Here is a 19,939-nt window from a genome sequence, read left to right on the forward strand (position 1 = left end):
GAATGTGTTCATGGATGTATATACTTGTTGATAATGTTCACACATTATAAAATAACATATACAATATATGTGTGCATATATCAAAAATGAGGCACATATATAATCAAATAATTTTAGCCTCCTTTTATATGCCTTTCTATGTTCTGTGCACTGTAGCTATAATCCCAGAATCTATTACTGGTTTTCTTCTAATGGAAGCCACCCCTTTGAGGAAGATTTATCAACCTGAGGGATGTATGCCTTCCAGTCTCAGTTATCTACATGAACTAATTAGTATTAGTGGAAAAAGTAGTCACACATGAAAATTATTTGTAGTAAATAATTTAGATTTGACTTTAGAATGCATTTAGCAATTTATGTTTATGTATAGTTTTACCCAGTGTCTTTTGAGTTTATTATGTTTTCTTTTTTTTTTTTTAAGATTTTATTTATTTATTCATGATTGACAGAGAGAGAGAGAGGAGAGAGAGGGAGAGAAAGAGGCAGAGACACAGGCAGAGGAAGAAGCAGGCTCCATGCAGGGAGCCCAACGTGGGACTGGATCCCGGGACTCCAGGATCATGCCCTGGGCTGAAGGCGGCGCTAAACCACTGGGACCGAGGGGTCCCCTTATTATGTTTTCCAGTAATTATTCAGATCACAGTGTGAAAGTTTGACTTATAATAAACTACAAAGCCACCCCACCCCATTCTTTCTTACAGTTCATCCTTTCTGCTAATGGTTTGGAGCTCTGGGTTGTATACTACTGGACTGATGTAGGGCAGCTTGCTTCTTTCTGAGTCTTAGTTTCCTCATCTGCAAAATTTAGATACACTAATACCAAATTTGCATAAAGTGTATGTAAAGCCCATAAAACCATATTTTACATTGTGCATGATGCTCATTAACATCAGGTAACTGTTTAGGCCATATCTCTACCTATGTTTGAAATGATCATGATGGTAATTTGATTGTTTCAAATCCATTTGTCCTCTTCATTTAAGGTTCGATATCTTGACTTTCCTCCAAAACTGTAACAGAAGCAAGTGGAAATAATGAAGATATTATGTTACCTTTATCGATTGCATCTTAAAACAGTTTGTGTTGGGGATGGGGAGCTCTTATAGAAGTGACAGAAATTTGGCTATATAATCCCTCAAACAGGAAAGATGTAGATTCTATTATTAGAATCACTTTGAAATTATATAGCCTATTAATTCCTGGGATGAAGTGACTGAACAAATCATAATGCTTATTATGATATAATAAATTTAATCTATAGAAACATACACATGCACACACAGCAAGAGAAAGTATGAATTAAGAGATAAAGAAGTCATAAATAATAAAAGAATTTTGCTTACAGCAACATTGTCTCCTAATAGGCTCTTTTTAAAATAAATTGTTATTTTGAAAATCATTTTATGTAATTTCAACCTCATAATTTTTAAAAATGTATACTGAGGGTATCCATTACTTAAAGAAAAGCACAATTGATATTTAGGAAAAACTGCTAAGATAATATAATAGGGTATCTATTATAGATTCAAAAGTGGCTTGGGAGTTAATTCAAACATAGAATGCAAGGCATTGGCTAGGAGAAGTATGCAAGTGAACATGAATGCAGTCAGCTTGGTGAGATCACAGGCTATGGGGTCAAGGCCCAGCAGGGCCAGCAGCAGGAGAGGCCGTAATGAAGCCAAGTAAAGCATGGCTCGAGACAGACAGAACTGCATCAGAAAGGAAGTGAGGGTCTGGTAAGGCAGTCTTGATAATGAACATATTTTTGGACAGGGGCCATGAGGCCTTCTAGGTATAGATGTACAGGAACTTGGAGCATGGGAGGTTTTGAATGTTTATGTGTCTATTACCTACAAGAGTTTAGCGGATGTCAGGATGCCTTATCTGTTATGTCCTGCTCTACAATGGGCTGTAGCATCTCTCTCCCTCTAAAGTGGGTCCATGAAGTTATCATTATCTAAGAGGGCCCCAGACCAGATAGAGTCAAGGTGCATTTCACTGGATAGTCACATTCCTCCATCTATTTATTCACTCACAAGTCACTGCCTTCTAAGACCCTGCCACAAAACAGGCACCATACACAGAAATGGTAATATTGGCCGCCAACAATTTTACCCACAAATATAATGTGTATTTCAGCTCCTTTAACTGAAAGCACAGTTTCTCAAATTTATCTTGAAAAGAAATGGCATGGCTCTCTCTGTAAATGTCCTGGTATTTTCTCTGAATGTCTGGATATCCTGTTTTTAGGCCTTTAGAATTTATCAGTAGGAGGGTAACACTCTGTAGGTGAATTAAGAGTGGTTTTGTCTCCCCAAGGGATGTTTGGTAACATCTGGAAATGTGTTTGGTTGTCAACACTGCAGGAAGGATGTGCTGTTGGCAGTGAATAGATGGAGGCCAGGGATGCTATTTAATATCCTGCAGTGCACAAGACAGACCCACAACACAAAGATTGTCCAGCTCACAATCTCAGCAATGCTAAGGCTGAGACCCCTGATATAGAGGACTACATCCAACTGTCCATGCCACATAGGCTACAACTTGCCAAGGATGACACTTCATGTGGCCATGACTCCTTGAGCAATACCAGTGCTTACTTCTCATAAGGTCTCCTCTCTGGAGAGTGGGAAGAGATAGGCCATTCAGGGACCATGTGTTCTCACCCCCAAAGTCTAATATAGAAGAGAGTAAATGGCACTGTGGTTCTTCCTCCATTAATGCTCCTCATTAAGTCAGCATTTTCTTGATGGTCATATCTTGTTATTATGTAAGCAAGGAGACTTTTGAAAGGGGAAATCCTCTTGTAAGATGTGTCTGAACACTGCTAGGTGTATGCAGAATGAGGAAGGACACCTCTGTTGACTTGTCCTTTAGAAAGACACTGAGGGGGAGAAGCAGGGGCATAGCCTTATTGGGCCTGTGAATCATAACCCTTACTGTCCATCAGCTTTCTGAACCATTTTACCCTCCATGACATCTCCTCTGGGTCTTTCCTTAACCAGAACTTGGATGCTAGGTTGACTGAACTGATTTAACATGCTTTTGGGAAGGGGAGGGTAGAAAGAAAGAGATGAGGAGAGAAATACATTCAACATGAATATATGGGTTTAAAGAAGCAAATGTATGATGCCTGCTTCCCCTGGCAGTTGCCAAGTATAGATGCAATCTCCACTGACCAAAGCTTCTCACACTCGTTGGTTTTTTGTGATCACATGAATGTACACCACCATCGTGAAGTGCTCACTTAAACAGGCTTTCAATGAGAAGTGTTTTGGAAAGCAGGAGAGTAGGAAAATGGTACAATTTCTAGGTAAATACTGTACAGCCCTTAACCCAGTCTCCACGCACAGCCCGCCTGTAGTAGTATTAACGAGACATTTCCAGCTTGATTGGGCAAACCTTTTGCAGTTTCTCAAGGCTTCAGATTCCTGGAGAGCCTCTTGTCTGCCTTCCCCCTTCTTGCTGGCACCTCCCTTAGGCCCTGTGCTACCCTTCTATTTTGATCCCATTCATCTGGAGGCTTCATTTGAAGCCTTTCTTAGATATCCTTAGGGCAACTTTTGGCTCCTAGGAGTTGATTTTTACCCCTTAAGAGGCCTCTCCAAGTGATCAGGCGGCTTGCAGACTTTCTTTTTTGCCTTTGGAACAGTGATGGTTTTTATCTACAAGATTGTTCCCCCACTTGAAGCAATCTGCCCCGCAGCAAACAGCTGTCTGCATCCAGATCTCCCCTCTAGATGAATAAAATCCTTCCAGAGGCTAATGCTGGCTGGGAAAAGTGCTTTTGTGCATCTATGAAGCATGACTGAGCCCTAAGCAACAACCTTTGATGTATATTTTGTGAATGGGAAAGAGAAAAAAAAATCAAAAACTTTTTTTTTCCTTCCAAACTGTTTCTTGCAGATGAAAATTTTTGTTGACTGAAGGCTTTACCCAGTGTGAGGTTTGCCCTCACTGATTAAACAAAGATTGGATTGAGATCATTTTTCTCCCTACATTGCTCTTCAATTTCATTCTCTGTGCTATTTGGGCATAATACTTCATCAGCAAAGTGGGTCCGGTAACTGTCTTCCAAATCTCCAATCTTGTTTGGTTTGCTGAGAAACAATTTTCATCCAAGCATAAAATACTTCATTCACAGAGTCAACCTTCAAAAGGTAGAAGTCTAAGTCTATGGGCAGGCTAAAAATGAAATGTGTGTGCTTATCTTTGGAGGACATTAGTTTTGCCTCAGTACCTTGGATCCCCATCTTTCATAAGATCTAAGATCAATGTACCTTAAGGTAGCAACATTTGTCATAATTGCCTGATACATTAGCATCTTTCAATACCAAATATTAACTTTGACTATGAGATCACTAAGCCATATAATGATTTTGAACAAGGAATAATAACTTGACTTTTGAGGACCAGTGAAGCTAATAGCAAACTTTTGAGACAATGACATACCCTTAGACAGATTTTAAATTTAGAATTCTAATGAAATGTTTTCTTGAGCCCTATTTATTGAAATATGAGAACTCGGTTTCATTATTCAATTATGAATAATAATTTAGGCATACAGAAGCAAACCACAAGACACAGTAAGTAAGCAGTCTGTTTTTAACCATTCAGCCTTGAAGCAGGCATAAGGCCAATATTTCATGTTCCCTGTATTAGGGGGGGTAAGCCTAAAGAATGCTACTTCCAGAAAAAGCAAAAAAATAAAAATTTCATCCTCATAGAGAAGCATTTATACTTCCTATCTTTGCAGAGCAATGAGAATCAGAAGATTTTTTTTTTACTTTTTTTTAAAGCTCTTTGAAAATCCAGACCACACTATTGATTACTAACTATTCATTGCTGAAGGCAGTACTCTGTATTCAATAAATTAAGCTTTAATTCCTGAGTCCAACAAAATAATTGACCTCAAAAGGAAGATAAATGAATAGGCTGTCCTGAGCTCATGATTAGAATCCACTTTCCAGTCTCATTATATTAGTATTTTTCAATTCAGTGATTTTTCCATTCTTTTTTAGTTTCGTTCACAATCTTTAACACCTTTCACCCTGCTCCTCTATCAACAAGGCCAAGCTATTTTCATTCTTGGTTGCAGGAATGAAAGGTTATAATATGGTATTTTTATACTTTAGTATTAATATCGATCATTTAATATTTCCATGTTAGGACAAACTAGGTAACTAGTATTTCTAAAAAGTTCTAAAGTGTTCTTGATTACATAAAATACTAAATAACATAGACATATAGCATAAATAAATATTTTGATTAATTGATTCTTTGAAATTTTTGAAAAATTTACCCTATTTGCATCAATACTGATTTTCCATACTGAATCCTTGACGATTAGGGAGGTTTAGTAATGTTTAGCCTGATTTTACATTTGGGAAAAATTAAGATGAAAAATATGGAGTGACTTGTACAAGATCACATTAGGTTAATAAACCATGACTTAGGAAATCCCTCACTTATTGCTGCCATTGTAGCAACAGAATTTCTATGATTAGGAAAGTATATTCTTTTATAGTAAGAAGGTAAACATGTGACTACAGTCCTTTTTAAGGTTTGATGCTTTGGTTTTATTTGAAAACTACTATAAAATAATCTTTATTATTACAGGCAACATTTAATGATCAGAAGAGTGGTTCAGTGTTCTATTATTCAGAATTGAAGTAGTTAAATCAAGGTCTTCTGATAAAGCAGAAATGAGGTGTAACTTCCAAGGAAGCTATAGAGAGATTCATGGCTTTTTCCTTCTATATCTCAGGAGAAAACCCTCCAAGGTTCCAGAAAAAAAGAAATTGTTTGTTTTTGTTTTCCTACTTTGATTCCTTGAAGTGTCCTGGACTTGCTTTGTCCTTGCATTAGCTGAAAGGGGACATGGTATCAGAGAACAAAGAGAAATATGAGAGGTAAAGCTGAATCCTCTGATGTTGGGAACTTGGATTCATTAACTCAGAGGCATTACCACTTCTTAGCCTTTTCTTCACCCCAAATCACATTCTCCAAATGGGATAAAACTTGAGCTTACTCTACTGAGGCTCATTTGTGCAGATGGATGGGTGTCCTTACGTACATACATGAAGTATGTCTCAGGGGAACCTAATATGAGGCCCAAACTGGCTAACATTACCCAGTGACATTAATTCCTAATTTCTTGCATCCTGCAAGTGAGCCCACTAACATTCAAGTTCTGTTGCAGGATAGCAGAGTTCATTTCTTTTTTTTTTTTTTTTTTTTTTTTGCAGAGTTCATTTCTTGGTGTACTCTTTTTCATTTAGAACTTCTTAGGCAGAAAACCCAATTGCCTATATTTTATTCAAATTCTATAAAATGATAGTTTATATTTATAATGATAATGCAAAGTACTTCATAACTTTCTGATTCATTATGGCAAACTAAATTATGTTCATTAGAGCTTTGGTATTAAGTGAATTTAATTGCATTATGAATCTCTGAACACTGATAATTGATTGCTATATATAGCAACTACAAAGAGTCCAAAATATTACATTAATTTAAATATCCCATTTATGAGCTATTCCAAATAACAGCAATTTAATTGAATTTGGTGTTACAAATAGATTTGTAAATAGGCTGGAGCAAAAGTTTTTATCGGTATGCATTTGTTATTATGTTAAGGACAATACTTTGCAACATATTTTGATTTGAGTTTCTTAAATTAAGATTTTCTAAAGTTTAGCAGTAAGTGATAAAAGAATCCAGCGACATTGGAGTTAGTAGTAAATGGTATACTCCTGGGCAGCCTGGGTGGCTCAGCAGTTTAGCACTTGCCTTCGGCCCAGGGCATGATCCTGGAGATCCGAGATCGAGTCCCACATCAGGCTCTTTGCGTGGAGCCTGCTTTTCCCTCTGCCTGTGTCTCTGCCTCTCTCTGTGTGTGTCTCTCATGAATAAATAAATAAAATCTTAAAAAAATAAATAGTATACTCCTAATGTTAGCAGATATTCTTTCAAGTGGAGATCATGTGGTCTTCTGTTTTCTTTGACTCATAGAAGTTCATAGATGTAGGGCAAATCTTATGTAAAATATCATCACTGGCTCATTGATACCTCAATCACAGGATAAATATTTGTATGAACAGAATCTTTAGAAAGAGTTGTTTCTAAGTTAAGTAGATGTGTTGGGCATTCTAGATCTCACCAATTTATGACTGTTTTCTTGTTTTATTTGCAGAATTTTTCCGAGAGCTCCTGGAGAATGCGGAAAAGTCACTGAATGATATGTTTGTACGGACCTACGGAATGCTGTACATGCAGAATTCAGAAGTGTTCCAGGACCTTTTCACGGAGCTAAAAAGATATTATACCGGGGGCAATGTAAATCTGGAGGAGATGCTCAATGACTTCTGGGCTCGGCTCCTGGAACGGATGTTTCAGCTGATAAACCCACAATATCACTTCAGCGAGGACTACCTGGAATGTGTGAGCAAATACACAGACCAGCTGAAGCCATTTGGAGATGTACCCCGGAAACTGAAAATTCAGGTCACCCGTGCCTTCATCGCTGCCCGGACTTTTGTCCAGGGGCTCACCGTGGGCAGAGAAGTTGCAAACCGAGTTTCCAAGGTAATTGAAAATCTGCTGTCTTTCTAATTGGTCTTCCTCTTTTGCTCTGTTTACAAAACAACTGTTTTTAAAAAATCGAGGTGAAAGTTCTCCCTTACAATGCTCCTTTCTCTTAGAGAAGTCAGATAAATGGCAATGTTTAATCCTGTTTTGTTTTGTTTTGTTTTTTTTCTTGCTTTGTGTGAGAGAAGACAAGATTTCAATCCCTTCCATGTTTGGAACATAATGTCAATATGTATCAGCAATATAGCAGAGAAGTTTTTATCAGGAATGGTGTGGAAACAGGTGTCTTGTAACCATGACTGCTTGGCACTTGTGATCAGAGTTTTAAGAATGATAAATAGTCATGAAACAGTCCACCCGGAGGTTATAATTCTCTAGGAAGTCACCAAGTGATAGTCTTCACGAAGTCTGCAAGTAGAGACAAGCTGCAGTTCAGAACACCAGCTCTTGGCATTTCTTCTCCTTTATCACTCTTGTAACAGTAGCCAAATTCCTTAGTAGTGGAGGAAGAACCCTTTGCTAACACCTGTAGAACTGGATTAGAGAGGAATAAGGAATACACAGTATAGATTCTGGTGGAGAATTCCTTTTGTCATCCATTAGCTTTGTAATTCAATGCCATGTATTGCGCTGGGTTTATAAGTAAGATAAATCACTAATACACATCATGTCTTTCCTTGAGGACATGTCTAAATCTTTAATACAAGGGGTCTTACTCCATTGCTTTCGTTAAACATTGACTATTTCCTGTGTACAAGATATTTGCCTTTGTTTAAATTCTTCCTTGACAATGAACTGTTCTTATGAGATGGGCCTGCCCATTTATGAGGTCAGTCCAACAAATAAACTGAAAGATGATTACTCTAAGAGGTAAAGTAAAAACAATGCATAACAGAAATCTGGTATTATGTCACTCCAAAAGGTCATATTTGTGCAAAGATTAATGCCAAAAACTACTTTCTTAGTACAGGGGTGTGGCACAGAGCCACATATTTATCATAACGACTGGTACCATCCCGCCATGTTTCTTTTTTCTCCACTTTGATATCCTCAATATTTATATCTTGGCATGAAGACTGTGTATACCCTTAAAAATATTTCTTCATGGCACTATTTGTAAATTTCATAGCAATCCACTTTTAAAATACCTGTTCCTACCGAGTTTATGTGAGCATATGGAAAGACTATTCTCAAGAAAGCTCAGAAAGGATAATCACATGGGACTTAATAATATAAAGGTCATATGAATCAAAAACAATGATTTTTTTAAATTGAAAATCAACAATGTTCTAGATATGAAAGCAACTAGAGTCCCAAAAGTGGATTAATAAGGAATTAGCCAGGTGGAATAGCAAGAGGAAATATGATCACTTGGGAAAGTCTGTAAAATATAGGTAAGTACAAGAAATAAATATGTATCCCACATATTCTTCAGCAGTTATTTTGTAAAGAAAAAAAAAGATATAACTTTAGTTACAGAAGCTTCAAATTGAAGCCTTTGCTTTTGTTGAAGAATGAAACACACAACCAGCTTTTAAAATACACAAGGTAAGAAATTCAAAGCATGGATTGATATATGCATCATCCTTGATTGTTTACTTTGATTCTGGCTGAATGTGAATAATGTTTAGTGCATATATTTTGGCCTGGGGACATTCTGGTGCAATAAGAGAGTATTTTCTGGCGAAGTATCTAAAAAGCCTCAGAGGAGGCTGCTTGCTGATTCTCAGAATGTGGCATTAACAACTCACCAGAGATGGGCAGTTATCATTCCGTGACTATCTCAGTCTGCGGTCTTTGCAGATCAAAATATAACCAACTAATCGTCCTGACGTGGAGGTTGACATCATGGAGCAACCACCAATAGACTATGACTTCTAATTTTTTTTCTGGACATGATGAGAGATGTACTCTGTAACACTGAGATCATGCTTCTCCTGATCCTTGCATGGTCAATATTCATTTGCTGAGCAACTGCTGTGGGTTTGTGATGTAGTTTGTGGTCATTTAACCACGGAATGTTGACTATTCTATGCAGATATTGGCTTGTCTGGCCTGAGTTTCATGAATCCTAATCTACTCAAATCATAAATCCCATGCTGACATCTGGGCACCACCTTCTAGTAGAAAGATAAGCAGAGAGAGAAAAAGAGAGAGAGATATATAGATAGAGATATATGGCTTAAAATAATTTATGACTCAGGGATTTAAGTATTTTTACCAATGAACTTTTTCACTTAATGATTACCAGATGGTCTGTAGCTGACTAAACCAGAAATAGATCTACTAGGATTATCTGTGTGCTGACAATTTTCAGCACCCAAACTATTTTTTGTATTAAGAATAAAATATTACAAGGGCTAAATATATGAAGAGGAGAAGCAAGAATGGTGTTGGAGGTTTAAGCCTTTCATAAATCTGAAGCCTCTCTATGGTCTGTTACTTGAGTGATTTAGAGTTGGTGAAATGATTGCAGAAGAGGTAAGGAATTCAAGGCAATATTCCCAAATAGAGATCAACAAACTGGGTTATCTCCTGCATCTTGGTTTGAAGAATACTTTTTTCTTTCAGTTTCCTTTTCTCTTCCAGTGGCTTCTTAAATCTTGGAGAAGATGTCATTAATAGCTTCTAATTAGTTGTTTTGACTGGGAAATTTATCTCTTTGGCAAAACACAGCCATTTGACACAAATGTTTTGACATGATATTATAGGGAATTTTCTTACCAGAAAAATAGAAGAATAATTTGTAGGTATCAACACAATTATTTTTTAAATTTATCTTGCCATCTTATAGATAAAAGCCTTGTCTTCTTCTAGACATGGAATGGAGCTAGTTAATTTTAAGTAACTGTAACTGGAGATCTTGTTCTTAGAAGTGTTAAATGATTCTGGAGTGAATATCTGTGGTCAGTTAGGCAGGATTCATTTTCTCTTTGAATGACTAGTTTTGAGACTGCCAGGTATTGACAAAATAAGGAGTTTTGGTAACTTGTGTACTTTATTGATAGAAGTATAAATTGGCATGTTCACTTTGGATAACCATTTGAAAATATCTGTATCGTTGAAAAAATGCATGCGCTAAAACTGCATTCTACCCCTGGAATGAAACAGGTAGGTACAACATATGTGTACAGGTAGATAGGTAAAAGAACATTAATAGCAGCATTGTTTGCAATAACATGAAAAGTAAAAAGATCACAGATGTCCCATCTTCATATATCATGATCTCTTTACACCATGAATTTATGAGGCATTGAAAATAGGTGAACTATAGCCACACTCATGATGAAACACAGAGACCTCATTTTGAGAGAAAAAAAAAATCACCAATGAATACATATAATTTATATAAAATTCAAATAATGTAAAAGCAATATAGTATTTAGAAATAAAAATATATGTAAGAAAATGTTTTTAAATTATAAACACAAACATCAGATGGTCATTACCTTTGGGGGTTAGGTTTGGAAATATTGTAAAGGAGGGATATACAGGGGTTTCTAAAGTTATTGATAGCATACTGTTTCTTAAGCTCTGGGCTATGTGTGTGGTCAGGAGTGGATTTAAAACCATTTTAATGAAAAAGATTCATGTCTTTTTGGAAAGACTTTCCCATTGCTCCTCTCTGATTCTCTTCATCTGTGCAGATATGATCAAGTTCCTGAGCTACTCTCATTAGTTTATCAGATTTACTGCTATTTGTGATTTGCTAACCATTCACTTTCCATGCCCCATATGGTGCCGAATGATATCAAGGAGTCATGGAAGACAAAGCTCTCAAATGAAGATAAAAGCAAATTTTGATAATGTAGTAGCCTGGAGAGAAATAATCTAGACTATTTTTTAGCATTGCCCCTTTATTAAAACACCACCTCCCTTCCCTTGTATATACCCATTTGTGACTGGAAACACAGATGCCAGCTTGTCACACACTGTGAAGCACACAGCCAAAGGCCTGCATAAAGAGATGTTAACAGGTTGTCTGCCTCAACTATCATGAAGACAAACATAGAAATTACTTCTGTGTTTTCACTGGTCCATTTTGATGCCATTTAAACCAAGAAGATGTGATTTCCTACCTTTCTGCTTTAATAAAAGTGACTTCTATGAATAAACCCTGTAAATTATGTCAATATAACCTCATCACCTATGCAAGTCATTTCAATGATTCATTCCAGACAGTTGCATAGATAGTAGAGCTGAGATCCATAGAACTTGTGCTATTGCCAACTATTGACATGTCTCATTTTTTCTGTCTGTGTAAGCTATCTGTCAACCTATCCATCCATCCATCCATTTACCTAAAATCCTTCTTTCTTGTGGATGATGACTTTGAAAAGAAAGTCTCGCTTTTAGTCTTTAGGAAGCTAGAATATTTTCATCAGTAGACACCTGCCATGTCTGCTACACAGATTGTTGTTTTTGCATGAAGAACCTCATAACTGGTTCCTCCACTTGAGTAAACAGCTTTGCATTAATAATGCAATGCCTAAAAAGCAATAAACACAAAGTCAATTTTCAATAAATGTGGTTGATGGACTATAAGACTGAAAAAATTTATCCTCAAATTTGATGAAATGAAGGCTCTGAAATACATCCATTAAGAGCATTCTCTGATCATACTAGAAAACCATTGTGAAGAATTTACCGTGGATATCATTTACAAGAGAAATTGTATTCTATTTAGCTTTTGCTTTGGGGAAAAAATTTAAGATATAAAGTAAGATTGCCTATTGGAGTTATCATCTGACTCACTTGTCTTGTCCCTTTTATGGTGATCTTTTAATTGGAGTTAACTTTTGTGCAGTCATCCAAAAATGAAAAGGACCACAGAAAGGGCTTAGGTGAATGAAATCTTTTTATAGTTTTTCTGGGGTTAGTGTATTTTCTTCTGTAATTGATGATTATTCAATGAGGTTACTTCAGTAACACACAGTGTTAGGAAGAATAGGTAAGCTGTTTGAAATGATCAATAATGCTTCTATATTTACAACTTTTAAGTCAGCATAAATAATACATGATGCCTGCTTTTATGATGATGGTGTAGATATTATATTTAGAAGGTACTTACAGTCGATAAATAAATAATTTCATGATAAAAATAGTAACAAAATACTAGTACTAGGAGCCCTAACAATGAAAATAGCTTATTAATGTAATTCATTGAAAAATGTATGAATTTTACCATTGTGGAGGTGCTGTCATCAGCTCTGGAAATCACAATAATATAAAAAAGTCCTAGTGTCAGAAGAAAAAAAGAACATTTCCCCTCAAGAATAGCATGCCAGATACTACCGAGGGGTTTAGGTAACTAAGAGAGACAGTCCCATTATAATTGAAACACTTTGGTACTACCCAAAGCAATCTACACATTTAATGCAATCCCTATCAAAATGCCACCAGCATTTTTCACAGAGCTAAAACAAACTATCCTAAAATTTGTATGGAACCATGAAAGACCCCAAAAAGCCAAATCTTGAAAAAGAAAAGCAAAACTGGAAGCATCATGATTCCAGACTTCAAACTCTATTACAAAGCTCTAGTCATCAAGACAGTATGGTACTGACACAAAAACAGACACACAGATCAGTAGAACAGAAAAAAAATCCATAAATAGACCCACGACTCTATGGTCAACTGATCTTCAACAAAGCAGGGAAGAATATTTAGTGGGAAAAAGACCATCTCTTCACCAAAGGGTGTTGGGAAGACTGGACAGCTACATGCAAAAGAATGAAACTGGATCACTCTGTATATTACACCATCCAAAAATAAATTCAAAATGGATGAAAGACCTAAGTGTGAGGCAGGAAATCAACAAAATCCTGGAGAAGAACAAAAGCATCAACCTCTTTGACCTTGGCCACAGCACCTTCTTACTGGACACGTCTCCAGAGGCAAGGGAAACAAAAGCAAAAATGAATTATCAGGACCTCGTTAAGATAAAAAGCTTTTGCACAGCAAAGGAAATCAACAAAACTAAAAGGCAACCTATGAAATGGAAGAAGATATTTACAAATGACATTCTCATAAAGAGTTAGTATCCAAAATCTACAATCAACTTATCAAGGGGCACCTGGGTGGCTCAGTCGATTAAATGTCTGACTCTTGGTTTCAGCTCAAGTTGTAATCAAAGGGTCCTGGGATCGAGTCTCAAGATGGGCCCTGCAATCAGTGGTAGTCTGCTTGAGATTCTCTCTCTCCAGGATGCCTGGGTGGCTCAGTGGTTGAACATCTGCCTTTGGCTCATGTCGTGATCCTGGGGTCCTGGGATCGAGTCCTGCATCAGGCTCCTTGCAGGAAGTCGGCTTCTCTCTCTGCCTATGTTTCTGCCTCTCTCTGTCTCTCATGAATACATAAATAAAATCTTTAAAAAAGAGAGATTCTCTCTCTCCCTTTTCCTCTGCCTCTCCCTCCCACAGCTCTCCCTCTCTTTCTCTCTCTAAAATACATAAATCTTTTATTTTAAAAAGCTATTTGTGTATTCTTTTTGTTATTCTTTTTGTAGCTTGTGTCTCTTTCTAATACCTATGCTTAAGTTGACTATTTTTTAAAGATTTTATTTATTTATTCATAGAGACAGAGAAAGAGAGAGAGAGAGAGGCAGAAGGAGAAGCAGGCTCCATGCAGGGAGCCCTTCGTGGAACTCCATCCCGGGTCTCCTGGATCACACCCCAGGCTGCAGGGGATGCTAAACCACTGGGGCTGTCCAGTTAGACTATTTTATTTTAAAATTATACTATCTACTGGAATTCCATTAAAACAAGCACATTTCTCCCTATTGAATTTGATTATGCAAGTTTATTCATATTGAAAGGAGAAGTTAACAAATTCCTTAATTCTGTCTAAATACAGCGTAACTAGGAAAAGTCTGGGAACCACGGTTCTACCTTTACTGTACTTAACAGATATTGTCTTCCTCTCCTCTATAGTCCAAGATGGGGTGGTTATAATATCCCAATATTTATCTGATCTAAATATGGATTCTTGTAAAAGTGGAGCCATGTTGGAGATTTAGTTCCACTCTCACTGATAAAAACTTGTTCATTTTGTATTATATGTAAAGTACTATTGTAAATTCTTGAAATGGCATGACCAACCAAGTTAACATATTTGCAAATACTAATTGGGAAGTCAGAGAGAGAGGGAGACACACACACACACACACACACACACACACTCACATATACAGTATCAATGTATGCTGAGAGAATTATGCAATAAATGTTCTGGGAACAGAAAAGAGAGGCATCTAGCATAATCTCACATGCTGTGAAACTTTCAGGGACATAAAAGCCTAAACCACATGTTGATGGATGCATGGGCATTGGGCAGATGATGAAGGCATCTGGCACCGCAAAGGAAGCTTTAGGCAAAGGCAGCAGTGAGCAGAAGCACAGAGGGATAAAACCAACTGATGTGTGCAGGTAGCCGAGACATAAAGCACAAAGCCATGAATACCTAGAAATTAAGCTGGAGACCTAAACTGAACTCTTGAATAAAAACTATTTCACTAGGGATCCCTGGGGGGGGTGCAGCGGTTTAGCACCTGCCTTTGGCCCAGGGCGCGATCCTGGAGACCCGGGATCGAATCCCACGTCGGGCTCCCTGCATGGAGCCTGCTTCTCCCTCTGCCTGTGTCTCTGCCTCTCTCTCTCTCTCTCTCTCTCTCTCTCTCTCTGTGTGTGTGTGTGTAACTATCATAAATAAATTTAGAAAAAAAAACTATTTCACTAACAATTTTGTGCATGACTATTTTGCCTGAATAATTAAAAAAAGAATTTTCTGTGGTTAGAAGCATTCTAGTATTTTTGAGGGACAAATGTATGCTGGGCACTTACTGTATGTCAGGCATTGTTCTATAAGAAACAGGAAATAGGGATGCCTGGCTGGCTCAGCGGTTGAGCGCCAGCCTTTGGCATAGGGCGTGACCCTGGAGTCCCCGGATCAAGTCCACGTTGGGCTCCCTACATGGAGCCTGCTTCTCCCTCTGCCTGTGTCTCTGCCTCTCTCTATGTGTGTCTCTCATGAGTGAATAAATAAAATCTTTTAAAAACAAAACAAAAAAGAAAGGAAATAATGAATAACATCGTTCTTGAGGAAATCAAAGACCATCTGAATGTTCAAGTGTGGTGCAAAAATCAGGATAAAGGCAGAGATCTATCTGTACAGAACACTATGTGAATCAAGAAAAATACATGTCCCCTTTTGTCTTGGGAAATTGGAAAAGCACTGTAGAGTAAGTAATAGTTAGACTTAGACTTTAAGAATAAATAGGAGTTACAGAAGGAGAAAGGATGTAAAGCTTTCTTGCCAGGGGCCCAAATGGTTCAAAGGCACAAATCATGAAAGGTCATGGTGTTTTGGAAACATTGCCAGGAGGTAGATTTGAACCATATTGTTTGGGTCATATTTTAAGTTAAAGTATGTGAAGGTCTTGGCAAAGGCAAGGGGTAACTGATTTTTCGAAAGACAAGTATATGATCAGATATTCACTTTGAAAAGATGGTCCGTGGGGATGGTTATCTGGATTGTGAGCCTGGTGGCAGGTACAAGGATGGGAAGCTATTGCAATTGCTCAGATAAACAGTGATGAGACATGGGGCAACACAGGTGGAGCAGAGTGGAGAGCACACAAGAGAGACAGACACACCAGCAAGTATACAATTGGTGTATCTTCTCAGACTGGCTCCCCAGCGTCTAGCACAGGTCCTGGCACAAAGTTTGTTCCCATTTAGTACCAGCTGTCTGCCTGCTGATGGGTTTGATAATCACCACCATTGTAAATGTTTGTGAGCAAAGGATGGTAACATTTGGCTAGAGAAAGCAAGGAATCTGATCCTTCATATGAAACATCAAAGCATAACAGAAAAGCATATTGTCCTGAAAGTAAAGGGAGCAGAATCTCAAAAAATGGAGTAATCAGCAGTATGAGATGTTGCAGAGAGTCAAATGGAAGACACAGATCAAATAGACCTTTGGATTTGGCCATGTGGATGTTACTAACTAGCAAGCAGTTCTTAACTGGTTGAGAAGTTACTCCTTCTGCCACTACACATTCTAGAACAGGCTGAACCAAGAACGGTCCCTGGACTGGAGCTCATGAGCAGGCTGATACGGTTTTGCAACAAGATATGTACAAAAATTGAAAGCGTTTTAAAAATCCTGATAGCAATTTCATATTGCCCGGCATCCTAGACACCATCAGTAGACTTCTCCTTGAATATTGTTGAACTTGCCTGGAGAATCTCCCTGGTGTGAGCTGCATCTTAGTTAGGCTCCGTTGGATTAGGTATCAGGTCATAACATACTGGGAAGAATCAAACAACCAGTCAAAGCCTTTCTAGATCATTTGAGCCTCGGATAGTCTGAGATGTACTATTCTAGAATAATACTAAGAATACAAAATAATCTACTTGGCTCGATTTTGTCGGTGTGTCTTGGGGTTCTCCTTCCTGTGTACGGTTTCTTTTAACTCCTTTTTGTGGCTCCCTTATCCAGCCTTTTCCCCTTGCGGCACATCCTCTGTTTTCACAACCATCCTGGGCTCCTGTAAACCCATTTTGATTGGCACATCTACTGTCTGCTTTTGCCCCAAAAGTCCGAGAACTCCTCTGGGGCCATGGAAAACGTGTGCTGCAGGCGGACGTCTTTGTTACTAATAGGGAACATCCACTGGTGAAATGTGCCAATTAAGGTACAACACAAATAAAAAAAGGCCCAAGGATAAAGCTCTAGTACTGTAACTCAAAGAATGCTGCTTCTGAAATGGTTCATAAAGAAAAACAGACCTGACACTTTATTCCAGTGTCAATGCTGACTCTGTTCTTGGATATGGATCTCTGAAAGCATCTATGCTTCCCTTACTAGAAGGTTCTGTGTAACAAGATTTGAACCACAGTCATGTTGTAATTACTTACACATGCAAAAGCGCATCCAGTGTGCTGATGGGACACTGCGGGCTATGTGCTATGATAGGTCAAACTTAAAAGATTGGAGAATTTCTCTTTTACTGTCCCATCTGCAGAGATTCAATGTAACAAGGACATTCTCTGAGGCAATATGAGTGCACTGTAGAGGTTTATGAGCCAAGATACACATGAAAAAGAATTTTAATAAAGCTTGACAGATCTATTGCATTAATAGTGCTAACATGGTAAAGCAGGACTTATGTAACAACTATGACATATTGGTATTTTCTTTTAAATGAGGTATTAGGTCATGCAGATATTTGATTATGTAAAAGATGGGCGGTATATTATTACATACCATACATTTTCTCCATTGTTATCTTCATGATTACAAGCAAGGGTTATTCCCCTTCATGTGTATGCATTTTACCTCTTTGTCTTGATGAGTGATAGCGCAAACACAATGGATCAATCCCAGATGCTCAGAAAATAGCAATCATCCCACACAATGTCGAAACTCTGCATTTTCTTATGTCTAAATTGGAGAGCCAAGAGTGAAAATGGACGGTTCACAGTGTCAGTTATGGAATAATGGTGACTTTGACATTCAGATGTAAGTAAAACTGTAGCCTAAATCAATAGATATCCCAAGTTAACATCAGTTGACACTTAAGCAGCTGGCATAAACTGATTTTTAAAAATCCATTTCGTCCTTGCAGGAATGTGTGCATGTCAAAAATGCCAATATTGTATTTAATACTCAGCAGATAGCAGGATTTTATATGGAAATCATATCCTCTTCAGTTTGTAATATCTTAAGAAGTCAGGAAGGAAGACTTTTTGGTGTTCATTCTGGATGGGATTTTGCAATCAGAAAAACTCATTCACTCAACATTTTAAACATTCATAAATAAAAAAATAAATAAACATTCATAAATATATTAATTATGAAAATTATCATTCTGTATACTATTCTCATAGTACTTAGGAGTACAAGTCTCTCCATAAAGAAATATATTAGTTGAGAAATAATGGGTGTTAAAGCTTTCCTCTTTTGCTCCTGGCTTTCTAAAAACACATTTCGTACTGAAAATATATCTAGGTATAAGGCAACATTTATTTCACTGTTTTTCAATGAAAATGGACAGCAGTTAGTAAGAAATTTAAGATTTTATAGTGCTTTAAACAACAGCAGAGAACCAGCCACTCTGCAAACATCCTCATTTCTTTCTTCTTAGGTTTTTGGTGTTCAAAGAGAATCTGGGCCAAGGAGAATTTAACTATACTTGGAATAAAGCATTTTATTGAAAAGACAAACCTTATGATATCCTGTTGCATTTGTAGACAGAAGATAACTATATAAAATATTTATGATACTATTTCCATAAAATATCAGAAATATCTATTTTGGAATGTAGGAAAAAAGTACCCTGACATTTTGGTTAAGATGGAATAGAATCCAGATAGAAAGTCTCTTTTATTTGTGCAGATTTCTTTTTTTATTGTTAAAGCAATAGCTTTCTTCCAGTCCAATATACCAATTGTTGAATACATTCTAAAACCTCTGACTTCAAGCTCTCCCTCTTGATCAGTTTATAGTTAGTCACTTGTCTTGTGATTATGGGACCAAGTGAATTGGGGAAATGAGATAATTTGATGAATCACTTGAGCCAAATTTTTTCCTCCTTCAAATTACCAAGAGTTTAAATAAAATTTTTACCCTAGGTTGAATCACCTAGATGTTTATTTTTATTGGTAAGTTAGTAAAATAATTTTATGCATTTTTGCATATTTTTTCTGACTATAAGATCATTATGTGCTTATCTAGAAAGAAAAACAATGTGGAAAAACCAGAAGTGCATGAAGAAGAAAATAAGATAATTCTAATTTCCACTACCCAATGAACGTCAAAGATTAGCTCTATAATAATCAATGTCAAAAGTTTGTATTTCTAGTCTTTTGTACTTCTAATGTATCTTTATATTACATATTGTTAAATGATGTGGAATACTTTATATTAGATTACTTTTTTTGCTTTAGCATGAGACGTATTTCCCCATATCAATAACATTTGTTTAAAAATTCCTCTTATTTCTTAAAGAAGTCTTTGATCACCTAAAGACTTTGTTTCCTACCAATATATATAGGAATCTGTCATGAACAATCATCCCCTGGACATTCTTGCTAAGAAAAGGAAACAACTATTTTAAGTAGTTTATGTGTGTGTAAATGTGTGTGCGTGTCTTCTAGCTTAGCTCATTTTGCCCTCTGAATGCCAAGATACATGAGAGTTCCATGATTCCCTTACCATGCATTTAACTGTTGAAATTTACTGACTAGTTTATATGTACTCCAGAGAGCTTAGAAGCAGTGTTTCTTTGTTTGTGTTGTTTTGTTTTGCTCAAAAAGAAAAAAAAAAAAAAAGATATGGACAT

General features: G+C 37.0%; 1 protein-coding gene and 1 long non-coding RNA gene across 6 annotated transcripts in view; one reads left to right on the forward strand and one right to left on the reverse strand.

Annotated features, from left to right (window-relative positions):
* Positions 1-9,549, reverse strand: part of LOC112656069 (uncharacterized) — a 54,729-nt gene extending 45,180 nt beyond the window's left edge. For all 4 annotated transcript variants that reach the window (XR_004808336.2, XR_004808337.2, XR_003134076.3 and 1 more), the window contains exons 1-2: positions 9,345-9,549; positions 919-1,010 (exon numbers count right to left, since the gene is read on the reverse strand). This is a non-coding gene — a long non-coding RNA (uncharacterized LOC112656069). The remainder of the gene's footprint in view (positions 1-918; positions 1,011-9,344) is intronic.
* GPC6 (glypican 6) overlaps positions 1-19,939 on the forward strand; it is a 1,091,148-nt gene that overhangs the window by 547,155 nt on the left and 524,054 nt on the right. For both annotated transcript variants that reach the window (XM_025441287.3, XM_025441288.3), the window contains exon 3: positions 7,199-7,590. In XM_025441287.3, coding sequence (XP_025297072.1) covers positions 7,199-7,590 — 392 coding nt within the window. The remainder of the gene's footprint in view (positions 1-7,198; positions 7,591-19,939) is intronic.

Source organism: Canis lupus, chromosome 22 (genome assembly GCF_003254725.2).
Source record: "Canis lupus dingo isolate Sandy chromosome 22, ASM325472v2, whole genome shotgun sequence".
In the NCBI taxonomy this organism is placed as follows: Eukaryota; Metazoa; Chordata; class Mammalia; order Carnivora; family Canidae; genus Canis; species Canis lupus.